This window comes from Alligator mississippiensis, chromosome 1 (genome assembly GCF_030867095.1).
Source record: "Alligator mississippiensis isolate rAllMis1 chromosome 1, rAllMis1, whole genome shotgun sequence".
Taxonomy (NCBI): domain Eukaryota; kingdom Metazoa; phylum Chordata; order Crocodylia; family Alligatoridae; genus Alligator; species Alligator mississippiensis.
In genome coordinates, this window is record NC_081824.1 from 234,600,614 (window position 1) to 234,614,686 (window position 14,073).

Sequence of the window (14,073 nt, forward strand, 5' to 3'; positions counted from 1 at the left end):
TCAGCAGCTGGAGAAAGCATAAGGGGCTGGGCACACTGGGCACACAGGCACTATACAACATTTTTGCCACCTGTGTAAATGATACCAAGATCCAGAAGAGACAAATGAATGGGTGTCTGGGAGCAGCTGCTCACACTAGATGCTGTGACAGCTCCTTGCCATGAGGTGGCAGAGGGGGAACAGGAAAACACAGCCTGTTTGCCTGAAGCGAAGGATTCCCTCCACACACCTGGTGCCTACACCAATTCCATTTTACCCCTGGTTTTTTTGTTCTGGGGCATTCTGCACTGGATCCAAACATGCCATATCAGTACAGGGCAGGGTCTCAGCTGATCTGCTAGATCCTGCTGTCCTCTCCTGCCAGGGTTATCACTGATCCAAAAGGAATCAGCCCATTAGGCCCATTCCCTATGGAGTAGGCAGTGGCCAGAGCCCAAACAGGTCAGTGTAAAAGAGGCTTCAAGCTCTGGGTCAGTGTCGCATCCTCCCTCCCCTCAGGGAGGTACCAGCAAGAGTCTGAGGGTCTGATGGCCCAGCCCAGCTCTGAGAGGGATTGTGTTCCCCCTGTGCCCAACTTTGCTCTCCTCACTGCCAGGCTGACCTCTTGCTCAGGGGTGCCTGGGCAGGACTGACTGGGTCCCAAACAGCTCATTAGCATCAGCTGGACCAATGTAGGGTTCACACCCCCCCTCCCAGGCTCTCAGCACTCTTCCTGGGCACCCCACCCTGGGAAGTACTCTGTTGGCCACAGCGATGCTAGCCAGGTTGGGGAGGGGGCACATGCTGGTAACAGCAGTGCAGGGTGGGGAGATGGGCAGGAGAAGGAGCAACAGCAGGCAGTGGGGTGTGATGAAAGGGACTCTTCAGGCACAGAACAGGCCTCTGTTTTTTTTCTGAGCGTGAACACCTATATGCCTTTCTCTGCAACGAACAAAACACCTGAGCCCTGACTAGTCTCTAATGGGACCTGGAGCCACATAATGGGGCAACATGCTTTAGGAAGAGGTTGGTGTCTGACCCCCTCACTTCCTTCCTATTTCTTCACCATGCTCCAGGGGTAGGGGTTGGGCTGGGAGCTCACATTGATGAAGTGTGCCTTCCTATTTAATATTTGACATGTAGGAAACAGCTTGTGGATGCAGAGTGTCAGTGTGAGCAGATCAGAGGACCTGTTCTCAGCCGCTTGGGGTAGAATAATAATGTTTTATTGATATATCTTACAGGGTTAAAGCAAGTCTCTTATAATAAAGTGAACTCTAAATACAGGTTTCATGAATTCATGAATACATATTTTGCTGCCCTCCCACAGGGGCAATAGCCCCCACACAGAGGTTATGGCCCCGCAACAGGGGGATTCAGCCCCCTCAACAGGGGGTTCGGCCCCCACACAAGGGGTACGGCCCCCCAACAGGGGTCAAATGCCCCCGCAGGACCTACGCCCCCGAAAGGCCCACATGCCCCAGCCCCACAATTGCTGCCCCACCTGGCCCCATCCCCCACCAGCTGCTGCAAACCCCCCAATGGCTGCCCCACCCAGCCTTAACCCACAACTTGCAGCCCCAGGCCCGCATGGCTGCCCCCACAACCCCAGGCACTGTCACTTTAAAAAAAAACAAAACCAAAAAAAAACAGGGAAAAAAAATGGGAATAAAAAGCCTCTGCTTACCTGAGAAGCAGGGGTGGGGCGGGCCCCGGGGCCCCCTGGCAGAGCCCCCCAGGGCAGCACAGGGCAGCGGGGAGAGGGGGGGAAGCAGGGCCCGGGCTGGGGCTGCCACCCTGTCCTGCACTGTGCGGGTGAGCCCCAGGCAGCTGGATGCAGCCAGACTACCAGTAAGTGTGGGGGGTGGGGGGGTTGTTTGTTTTTTGTTTTAAACTGTGGGGCGGGAGGCAGGGATTGTGGGGGCTGGGGGGGATGGGCCAGGGCAGGGGTTGGGGGCCTTGGGGGGGCTGGTGGGGGGAGGAGCCAGCCTGGACAGTAGTGGGGGGGGGCTGGGGGAGTGGGGGGGCCATCAGGGGTCCCCCCATGGTCCCCTCCCCCCTCCTCCAGCCCCCCACCCCTTACTCACCAGCACTGGAGCCCTGGTGCTGAAACATGCGGCCTGGACGGTGGCGCATTTCAGGGCAAGGGGCCAACCATGTGTCTCTGTGGAGGACCCAGCCTCCGGTTGCCTCAGGGCATGGTCCAGGACCGTACCCAGATCCCTGGATATCCAGGAGTCTAATTTTCTCCCTGTGCTGCAAACTTGCAGCACTGAGAACATTTTTTCATTCCCGCACGCCTCAAAGGGGTTTGAGGTGGGGCAAGAGGCACATGCAAGCTTGTCTGGATGCACCCTTAGAGTGCCATTCCCAGGGGCACAGCTTCCTCCAGGTGTGGCAGAAAGTGTGTGTGGGGGTGTGCGCCGAGCATGCTAATCCCAATTTCCTGCCTCTGCTGAGGCAGCAACTGAGCTGCTGTGATGTACAGTGGCTAGGAGTAACCCTCAAGGCACTAGCTACTTGCTTGAGAACATAGGTTTTGGTTGTTTTTTGGGGTTTTCTTCCTCCCTTTATTTAAAAACACATATAAATCCTCAAACAAAACACTGTATACAGAACATCAACCACATAAATATACAAGCACATTTGAACACAAATTCACCCTGTATTATACATAATATGATATGCCTCTCATTGTCTGTGCATCAAGATAATACTTCTATCTAGGTACATAGTTCCCCTCCCTCCCTTTCCCTCTTCTCTTTATCCAGTCCCTGCCAGTACAAACAGCCTATTCCAGTTTCCATTGCTTGAACACATGGTGCTTCAGACCCTTGCTCTGCTCCCAGCTCTGGGAGATGTGAGAAGGGTATCCCAAAACAGACCATTAGGACCAGCTTCTACCCAGCATCCTTGAGTGCCACTGAACTTATAACAGGCATAATGTCTATTGAGGCCCGGCCTGGTGGAGGACAGCTTGTTAAACAGCTGAGGGGCTCCAGGATGGGTATCTTTGGATGTTTGCTTGAAGAGAAGCTGTGGGTATGCAGGTTCTGTCCTTGAGAGATAGAAAACCCCAGTAGGTAACTAAGGGGGGCTGATGGGGGTACCAGTGCCAGCTGCAGACCTGGGCAGGAGGGGCAGGGACAAAAATAGCAGCCACTAGTGCTGCTGCCCCATGCATCGCTACTGTCGAGGGCACAAAACTGCCCAGCTGTGCCTCTGGGGAAACCTGCCCTGAGCAACTGGCAGGGAAAACCTGCACACTTTTGCATGGGAATGGTTCCCACAAGTTCACTCAAGCATGTAAAGTCACCCATGCACCTCTCACATTTAAGATGTATGAAGTGTTCTGTGTGCTCAGTACTGGAGTGTTTTGCTCAGCTTGAGGCCCTATGTGCCAAGAATGGTGGAACCAATTGGAGCAGTTGCAGAGAAGAGGAACAAAAGCTATTGCAGATCTGGAAAGCATGACCTGCGAGGAAAGGTTGAAGGGAATGGGTTTGTTTAGTCAGGAAAAGAGAAACTCAAGAGAAAACAGAACTATCTTCAAAATGTGTGTAGGTTACTGCAAAGAGGAAGGTTGTAAGCCTCTCTGTCCTCTGGGTGTAGGACAAGAATGTAGCAGGCTTAAAATTGCAACAAGGGAGATTGGAGTTAAGATATTAGCAAACAAATTCTAACAGGAAAGACAGCAACTCCTGGGAACAGGATCTCTGGGGAGCAGTGGAACCTCCATCGCAGGAGGCTTTCTAGGAGCTGGTTAGACAAGCACCTATCTGGAAAGGTTTGGGCAGAGCTGATCCTCCCAGAGGGCTGGGGAATGGTCTGGCAGGACCTGAGGGAAAAGGGGTCCCTCTGCCCATCACAGTCCATCCTGCAACCCTATCCCACCTAGAGTCTTCCCAGCCCCACTCACCTGCCATTCCTTGCTGGCAAGAGTTAAGTTAGGAGGTGTCTTACTGCTACTTGAAGGAGAAGATGGAAGAACTCTTAAGGCTGGGTCTTGCTTGGCAGGGCTCTCCATGTTGGGTGGTGCCCTTGGTTTCCTGGTCAGGCCATCGCTTCCTCCAGTCTCTCAGTCCTGGTCCTCAGTTCAATTGCCTCCAACTCCAGGCTATTCCCGAGTTTCCACCCCTCCAGGGCTAAAACCCAAGACTTTGGGCTTTGCAGCCACGCTACTCAATGCCTTATATCATCACATCAGGCTCTTGGGCTATTGTGTTGGCAGCACTAATCTTCCTCGTGAGAAGTAGGTTGGGCAGGGTGCTGGGACACCCTGCTGTACATCTCCCCTCGCAGCTGCTCCCAGCCTACCAGGGACATGTCTCCATGAGCAGGAACATGCGTCTCTCTGGGGACAAAGAGCAGTGGCACAATATGTGCCACAGCTACTTGTCTCTGGAGAACGCCCATGCACATGAGCTCTGGTGCACAGCATGTTTCCCTAGGTGGGGTAGGGAGGGCTGGGGCCAGCACCCGGGCTAGCCCCAACAGCCTTATCTGGGGTTCTGGGAGCCTCTGGGGCTTGCAGCTGTGGCGATTTGGCAGCCAGGAGCCTGGTCAGAAGCAGGAGTGCGGCTCTGGCTGGCCAAGCTCTGGTTTTGGGCAGTGCATGCTGCCGCCACATGTGGCACCCCACTTTTTTTAGGCACAGGTTGTTTTGACAATGGGATCTCCCAGTGTCAAAAAACCTCCTCCATGCTGCAAATTAGCAGTGTGGGGAACGCCTGCATGTGTGGCACATGCAGTGCTGCAGATGGGTCAGCGCTGCCCCATACTGCACGTGTGCTTATTTGGATGTGTCCCAGGTGTCCACTACAAAAAAGTCTTAACTTAAAATTCTTCCCCTGCTTCAGGGTAGCAGACACAGTCTTTACTCAGGACTTCACCCCACGGGCCTGCTGTTTAAACAAACCAGAAACAGAAGGGAAAAACCACAACAAAAGTCACTTTTCCCTTGCAAAACTACTTGCAGGTTCCAGCCAAACCATCTCTCCCTCCAACCATCTCCTGCCCTCTCACTGATCAGAGCTCCACTGGCCCTCTCTTCTGGACAAGCTTTTATCTGTCCAAGCTGCTCCCCTTTTCCAGTCATGTGGATTACTTGGCTGCACCTGGCCTTCGCTGGCCCAAAAGGTCTTGGTTTTAGAAGGTCCAGGCCCCATTTTCAGCCTTCTTTCTCCATTCTTCCTAACAGGGACTTGGCTCCTTGTTATAGATGGGCTGGTCAGCTTCTTAAGGTACCTTCCAGGTCCATTTATTATGGCTTTTTCATAGGTGCTCACAGTATGGAGCTTAAAGTTATGCTAATAATATCAAGTTGACAACAGCACCTTCTAGGTGGTGGGAGAAGTGAGAAGTAAAACCGAATAAGGGAAGCCTTGCCAGGAAGTACGTTACTGCTGAGGTGTTCAAGGCTTTTGATACATGTACTTTGTGTACTGTTGGTCCCCTGGGTGGGAGGCAGAGCAGACTGGGCTGGAGAGGACACTTCCAAGGGGAGCAGGGCCTGAGCTGTTTCAAAGAGGAATTTGGAAGCAAAGAAGGAAAACACCTGCCCCTAAGGAGTGTGTGTGGGGGGTGGGAGTAGGGGGACTACAGAGAGAAGGACTGATCCTAATTTTCCAGGGATGTAGATAAGGGAGCACTCCATGCAATCAGTGGAACAGTGCTCCTCCACAGCAGCAGAACACTTGGCCCCACATCACATAGCAGCCCTCACAGGTTTTCCCTGCCATCAGTTCATAAAGCACAGCTCGTGTCCTGGCTGACAGCAGCTGGCCCTGGGGAGGGTAGCATATTTCACAAGGTGGCTATTTAGCATTCCTGTTGAGGTGAGCATAAGGCACTAGCTCAAAACATCCCCAAGGAAAAAAGTAAAGAACAACTGACAATAAAAATGGAAACACCATGTATCATTATGCAGATTCACTGGGTTTGGACTAAGGCCAAGGACAAAAGTAAAGAAGAAAACTAATACGGAAAACTACAGAGGCCACCTCCAGACAAGTAGGGGCATGTAGTTTGTAGCACCACCAACTGCATGCAGTGAATATTAAAACATGCACCATGCTGCAAGTTTGGAGTGCGGCAGCAACCCCCCCCTCCCCAAAAACAAACAAACAAAAAAAACAAAAAAATCCACAAAAAACAGAAGCAGCACAATGCACACACAAGTGTGCTTCGGCACAAACAGAGGTCGTGCTGTTCAGAGCAATGCTCTGAACAAGGGGCATGCACTGAGGCAATTTTTGCTGCTGCAAGTGCATACCCCTGCTCATCTGGATGCGGCTAGAAAAACCATTTTCAGGACAACCAATAAGGCACTCAGTTGGGACATGGACAAATAGGTGAGCAGGGAGTCGAACCTGTGTCTCTAGCAGCCTAGTTGAACTCTTACCCTCTGGCCACTGGGTATCCTGGGGTTTCTCTCTTTTCCCCCTGCCTTGAAACTGCCTCCTGGGCTCAGGAAGCCTTTTCCAACACAAACCTTAAAGTGTAAAAAAACCATCCAGAAAGAACACAGAACAACTGGAGACATCCTCAGCCTGAAAAAGGGTATTTGTACCCGGAAGCTTGCAAAGAAGAATTTTTCCAAACTCTTTTAGTTGGTCTAATAAAAGATATCACATTTACCCAAAAAAGCTTGTCTGCCTATGTCCTTAGACCAACACGGCCTCAACCAATACCTCTGAAAACATTCCCAGGCCACTCCAGCTGGTAACCCAAATGTCAAAGGCCCACAAAGCCCCAGCACCACAGACTAAGCAAAAAGGAGCTTGCTTCTCATTTTAATCCTTCTAAGAAACTTCTCTCTTTCTATATGTTTAATAGGCAGCACAACACCTGTGTTTCCTGGACTGAGACCAGGAGCCCACTCTGCTGCTGCTTACTGACAACACTCAGGAAAGATCCCCATCCTTCATCAGGAGCTTCACAGCTGTGACAGGGCACCCTGCAAACATGGCCTCCAAGGCTAGGGACAAAAAAGCCGGATCGTGAACTGATTCAAACTTTGCAGGTTAGTTTAACCTGACTAGGCTGAACCGGTTTGTAACCGGACAAACATGCTCTCTGGACTGAGTCAATGTGAGCAGATGCTCAGGTCAGGAGCAAGGGGAGCTAGAGCTGGCCCTCGCCTGCAAGGAAGCTGTGCTGGGGGGTGTGGCTAACCCAGGCTGAACTGCCCAGAGAGGGGTTTAATTTCCCCTCCCTGTGCTACCGGCAGGGACCCAAACTGGGTCTGCCTGCACTCCCCCCTCGCTGCTGCAGCAGGGGGGCACCCTGGTCCCTGAGGCAGAGGGGGGCAGGGAGCAGAGTTTGTTTCCCCTCTACCTCACCGGCAGCCAGGTGGCTCCCTGCCGAGAATAGGCCCCTGGCTGTCCCCTCCGCCGCCGGAGGCCGCTGCTGCCCTGTGCTCGGACACAGCTCCCTGCTGGCAAGAGGGGCTTATTCAGCCGCTGTCTCGGAGCACAGGGCAGCAGCGGCTGGGCCTGGCAGATCCCGCTGAGCAGACCTGGCTGTGGTGCAAGCGGCCCCTCTGTGTTTGGAGCAGGCCCCTGGCCCCGCAGGAAGGGCCTTATTCAGTTGCTGGTTGCAGGGTCTGCCCAGCCAGGCCACAGCTGAAGTTCGGTGGGAATAATGGAGGCTGAATAAACCCCTTCAGTGGCTTGCCCTGGCACAGAACAAGTGGCGGGGGCCATCCCTGCCCGGCAGCTGGAGTGGCGAGAGGCGAGTGACCCACGGGCAAGAGCCTGTCACGGCTTCCCGGTGGGGCCGCACTGCAGGGTCAGCAGAGCGGCTGTGGAGTGTGGCGGTGCTGCAGGAGTTTGCAGGGCTCTGGACCCAGACCCTGGTGCTGCTGCACTCAGCCTGAGGCTGCAGCCCCTCGCTGGGAAGGGGCTTGCTCTCCCCCACAGCGGTAGGAAGGGGGCATGGCCAGGCAGGGCCTCTGGGGAGGGAGCAGGGTTATTCTTCCTCCCTTGGGCCTCCGGCAGAGGGGACAGCCAGGAGCCTATCCTTGGCAGGGAGGCACCCGGCTGCCAGCATGGTAGAGGGGAAACTAACTCTGCTCCCTGCCCCTCTCTGCCTCAGGCCCCCCTGCTAGTGGGGAGCGTGGGCAGACCTCACTCAGGTCCCTGCTGGTGGCACAGGGAGGGGGCTTGTTAGGAGCTAGGGCAGCAGGCAGGTGACATTGCTCCCACCTGGCCCTGATTTACCTGGGTGGGCCTGGTTGCCAATAGACTACCCCAGCTGGTCCCAGTTGCCTCCAGGGATGTGGCTGCTTGATTTCAGTGCTCAGGAGGCTGCTCAACAGGACTGATGCCTCTCTCTAGTTTTGGGCTTCTGACTTCTTAAATTTCCTGGTTCCTACATTTGATCCTTAGGCTTCCAGTTCTAGCTGGGACCCTTGCTTGCCTGACCATCCCTTCTGTTCCTGGTCCCCTGGGTTGTGACTCTTTAGGTTAAGCCCTGGCCATCTACATTCTGGCTGTACCCCTGACAAATTGCCACTTGGCGTTAAGGGTAGACACCAGCAGATGGCAACTTCAAAATCTCAAGGCTGCTGGAAGGTGTGGAGGGGCAGGACAAAGTTTTTTTGAGAAGGTGAGGAAAAGATGACCTTAGAAGAGGCAGAGTGGGGAGTACAGCCAGACCTGTTGTGGGGGATTCACTGGAGCACAAGCAGGAGGAGTAGTGTGCTAAGCTCTAAAGCACCTTAAATATTTGTATGGGCCTCTGTGAAAGCAGATGCAGCTAAGCAATGTTGCCTGCAATCCTCAGGGGAGGACTTGCATGTGTGGGAGAGAGAGAAGGATGAGTGCAGGCATTCATTTATTTGTAGAAACAATTACTTACTCCTTCTGAGCTCATTAGGATGCCAGGGAGTGCAAATGTGGAAGCCTTGGGTAAGCAAGCAACTTTTTCTGGGGCCTTGCTGGTCAGTGTGATGAACCAGATGTTTTGAGAGATGGTCAGGCAGCAGTTTTATCTGTAATGGAAAGAACTCAGGCAGCAAGGAACATCATTAGATGGATGGATGTCTCATTGTTTTCTGCAAGCCCATTGTTTTTGATAAGGCAAAGCATATCTCAATTGCTGAGCCTGCAGAGGGAACCTGTATGTTTTCCCTTCTTACCACTCACCTCTTTGGTTGCATTTCCTAGTACCTGCAAGCTGAACCCCTGTAGCTTTCTGCAGCTTGTGCTCACCCTACCACTGACAAAATAGCTCCTTTTAGTAACCATTTGACTGAGGCCATTGCCCTCAGTGTCACGATCCAGCAAAAACAGTCCTCCTTGCAATTCAGGGCTTCTGGAAACAAACTCAAAGCAGCTTTCAGCTCTGAAGGCTTGGAAAGATCTTCCCTTGGCAAGTCTCTTTCAGCAGTGCATACATTGGCTCTTCACTACCTGACATTTGCTTTTCCTGGAAGAGTGGATGCATGTGCCACCTCCACCCTATCTCATTGCATCCAGAGGCTGTAAGTATTGCAGGACCACCTGGATTTCCTCACACTGATGCTCAAGTCAGGTGGTGGGAACTTTGCACAGCCCAAGCAGCTGGAAGCAGGAGCATTAAGGGCTTGGTCTAGGTTAAGTAGCATGTCCCATCACCCTTCTGCTGATTGATTTGTTTGAATTCTGAGTCCTGGCAGTCAGCAGGTGGATTATGTCCACCTACTCCCAGCAAATGGAGTGATGTTGGCAGGTGTTCTTAGTGCTGCTAGATTCCTGAGCTTTCTTAGGGACAGGAAGCTGCCACACAGTGGGGATGGGGATCTGGGTGTCCAGGTCTTCGTCAGGTTCTTGTGACTCCCACTAGTGGCTGTCCAGCACATCTTTGTGGAAACACTTGCTGGTCTTAGTCCTCCTGCTCATCACTTCAGCCATGTCTGAGATGAAATGTGAGACTACACTGGTGTCTCATGCTAGAATCCTAGCCAACTCCTTGCACAGGTGGCTGTATGACTGCTGGAAATGTGTTTTGCCCCTAACCTGCTTGTAGGCCATCTCCAAAGCCATGGCTTTCTCATACTTTCTATGTCCAGACAGCAAAACTTCCTTGTACCTTTCCTCCCCACAGAAAACCAGAAGGTTTAGGCCCTCAGCACAGCTCCAAGCAAAAGCACAACCACCAGGCATGGCACAGGGCTTGCTAGATATATATGACACAAGCTTGCTGGGGATGTTGCCTCCTGGAGTGAATGCATACGAGCAGAACCTGGTTGCATACCATACTATAAACAGGGGGAGGACATTTGGCTATAGCAACCTCAGAACCGTAGAGGGTCAGATAGGTAAAAGACTGGCTGTGTGCAGCAGAATAGAGTAGAAGGCAGGGTAGATTTGGACCTTAAAATCTAAGTAAATAGATCTCTATAATGCAAGCCTTTGTGAGCTGTAGTTCACTTTTTCAGATGCTGTGAAAAGATGTGCAGAAAGCTGTGTATGAGAAGGAGAGAGAAATTAGAATACAAAAGACAAGAGAAATGGGGAGAAAGAGAAAGGGGGGTGGAGGGATTGGGGGACAGTGCTGGAAGAGACAAGCAAACCAACATTAATGCAGAGTAATCAGGGAAGGTAGTAGGAAGAAAGTCAAAATGCAGAGCAAAGATGCAACTCCACTGGCTCAGCTAAAGCAGCAACTTACTCCACCAGGTGAAATTGAAGTGGCTTAAGAGACATTTGCCAGTTACCATGAAGTGAGTAACCTGTGTTAATGGACACACATCTTTTTACATCAAAGCAACTGAATTCTGCACCAATATAAGCCACCACACACAATCCCTGAGTCTGTTCTTTATATCCAATTAAGAAATGAAGTCAAAAGAATCTAAACACATTTGTTAGGTTTGAATATTTCAGTTCATCTCCACTATTATCTGGGGATCAGATACACTGGAGAACTAGGCTGTGTGGAAGCAGCTTAAGTGAGCCAGTACTAAACACTTATTTATCCAATGACTGAGTGAGCAGCTATTTGTGAAGGCAGGGGCAAATTAAAGTGCATTCAAATTATTTTAGCTAGATTGCTCTGCCTAATCCAAGGTGAAAAAATGACAAATGTTCTCTGTGGTGGAACTGATAGGAATTGTGCTTGGTCATTTTTGTCTTTCCCTAGCAGCTGCACTTAAACCCAGAGGGAAAATCTCTAGTAAGTACAATAGGTGCAATTTTCACTTACCTGTAATTGCATACTTTACTTAAAATTCTGTTTTCCAGTAGCTTGTGCAGGGATAGAGACTTAACTGGCTGAAATCAAGCACTATTTTAAAAGGAATGCTGCATTTTGCTAAAGATGGCAACAGACTGTGTGCTGGCTTGGTTTATTTAGCTTTAATTTATCTAGTTCTGGTTAGCTGAACACAAAGCTGCAATGAAAATTCTAAGCACAGACAGAGGAGAGCATGCATCACTGAGGTGTCAGCTCAGATTTTGTTACCTCAACGAAAACATTGTTTGCAGGCTGAATCCTTGTTGCACTAGAGGCAGGTTAGATTCAGTTTGCAAGCAGTAATGAAGCTCTAAAACTGCTCCCCAGGGGCACTTATCCTGTATGTGAGAAGTGTGATTACCATTCATCCTTCATCTCACCAAAGCTTAAGTGTGGACTAAATTCATCATGGCTAAGTACAAGTATCCCACGACAGCCCTAAGGAATCTGCAGTTTTACATCACTGTAACCAATTCCACATAAAAGTCAGAGCCCTGCATAGAAGGTGCTGCTTGAGACATGCGCAACCCAACCTTGGATTACATTATATGATGTACAGGCATTTTGGGGTGTGGCACTGCATTCCACACCTGCATATGACCTCGATAAAATGGCCACTCTGTTTTTGCCATAGATATTGTTTTCATCAGAACCAAGCCAGTGCTCAAACTGTTATGGCATGGATGACAGGCCCATGGGAGCTAGAGCAATTGTTTACAGGGAAAGGAGATGCCATCAATGTGTTTAAGGTAGTTTCAGCTTCCTCTTGTGTAACTTGGCAGCTAGAGACAGTTCCACATGTCCAGCTGTCTGGCCATGGACTACCAGCCCATGCTACAAGGGCATCTACTCTCCAGCCAGCCCTGAGAACTACTGTATTAACTGTGTTAATACACATCCCTTCAGAGGCTGGCATGAATGTTTTACCCTATTATATTTATCTTACCAGTGTACTTAGGAGTCCTAGTCACTGACCAGGAGCCCACTGCACAGACTCAGAATAAAGAGGGTGCCTGCCCTAAAGGGCACATGAGGATGACTGCAATGACCTTGGACTGGGTGAAGAGTAGCAAAGCAAAGATCAACTTCCCCCCACCTTCCCCACCCCCCATCCATTCCCTGCCCACCCCGACTCTTCATGGTCAAGACTTCTCCGTCATCCTCCCAAAAACGAACATGTGGATTCTGCAGACTTTGCCACCAGTACATCTACTATAAAGGTAAGGGGATTGGGAGAATCTTTGAGTGGGAGATCATCAACCTGAAAGGGTAAGAAATACTGCTCCTGACATGGACAGCTTCTGCTGTTGTTTCACATTACCTAACCCTGCTGTCCTACTGTTCTTTATTAGTTCTCACCATGGTTCCTCTTTACATCTTCTTTTCTTCTCTTCCTATCACCATCTCCCTTCCTGCTTGCCTCCCCCTTTTACTGCACACATCATTTTAAACCACTTTAGTTACCCTCTGCACCCCATCCCAACTCCCAACCTTTCACTAACATCACTCTCTCCTTCAGTTCTTTCCCTGGCTCTAGGAAATCCTAAACCAACTCTGGGTTTCCTTTCACCTCCACCCTCTTCCCAACCTGTACCCCTCACTCCTCCAACTAAACAGGTATTTCCAATTGCACACTCTGGGGATAGATTATGTGCTTGAGAGATGGGTGAGCCAATGTGCTAACTTATACCCTACAGAATGCTTTGTACTCTTAGGGCACAAATAGAAACTTTAAGCAACTTTGAAAAAGCAATTTATTAGGTAATGAGAATTCTTAACTTTTTTTCCAATGAGGTTTTTAATAGTTTCCAACATACCTGGAAGGAAAAAAACTGGATCTGCTGATTACAGAATGTCTTTAGGTCTGGGACCAGGTAATTGCATGTATGGAATCAGTGCTGCTGTACATCAGCCATCTACATTCAGGACAGCTGATAGTGGAAAAATAAACTCTGTTGCTGAGTATTGGAGTTACAGCAGCAGCAACATGAGCTGTCACTAACATACACCTGTTTAAATGAGCACTGCTGGAGTCTTTCCCCATAGGCTTCATCCGGGGTGCAAATGTAGGTAAATCTTTGCTCTGGGATGGACTTTCTCTGCCTCTGTGCAGCAGCAGCCCTGCACACAGGCCACAGCACAGTCCAGGTTTTCAACATGCCATTCTCTTGACACTGGGCCAGACAGAACTTCCCCTTCTGTGTGCCACCCTTACTTCATTCCACTCCAGCTTGACATCTGGAACCTCCTCTATTGTCTCAGGATCCTTTCTAACTGCACCCTGAGGGGAAGCCACAAGGATAGGCAATGGGCCTTGCTCCTCACGAAATTCCACCACGTGGAGGCTCTTCTCATTTGCCAAGTCCTGGTGGGTTTTCTGTTTGGAGAAGGGAGAAGAAATAAAAAGGATCTGTGGTAAATGTTACCAGGAGAAAGGCTAGCTTACCCTGTTGTTTTGAGTATACTGGTCTATAAATGATATTTATTGGAGATTGACCTGAGAGACAAAGTAGAATGCAGTTTGTCTATGAGGGTTCAAGGTCTCAGTGTTGTAAGCAACACTATTTGCATTTATCTTCTAATAAAATATTTTAGCTACTGTGTATAAAAAGATTGATCAGCAGTAGGTTAGTGGATGGAACAGTTAAGTGAATTGGGCAAATGGTGTCTTTTTTGTTGGTAAATCCAAAGCAGCTTTATACTTCTGGGTGAGCTGTTACCATTTCAGGCTTTCTGATTTGCTGGCACTGTAGTGTCATTCTTAGCAGCATTCCTTTCTGGAACAGATCCTACTATAAACTGTAGTGTCTTTTGTGAAAGTATGAACAAGCAGTGACTAAGTCAACATCCCAGAGGAAGCTGTTATGAAGATGG

The 14,073-nt window shown here is 50.2% G+C and overlaps 1 protein-coding gene across 2 annotated transcripts in view; it reads right to left on the reverse strand.

The window, feature by feature from the left end:
- Positions 1-12,935: 12,935 nt before the first annotated feature.
- The window catches only part of MRPS5 (mitochondrial ribosomal protein S5), a 123,464-nt gene continuing 122,326 nt past the window's right edge, over positions 12,936-14,073 (reverse strand). For both annotated transcript variants that reach the window (XM_019480110.2, XM_014598213.3), the window contains exon 11: positions 12,936-13,576. In XM_019480110.2, the coding sequence (XP_019335655.1) occupies positions 13,352-13,576 (225 nt within the window). In that variant the 3' untranslated portion in view covers positions 12,936-13,351. The remainder of the gene's footprint in view (positions 13,577-14,073) is intronic.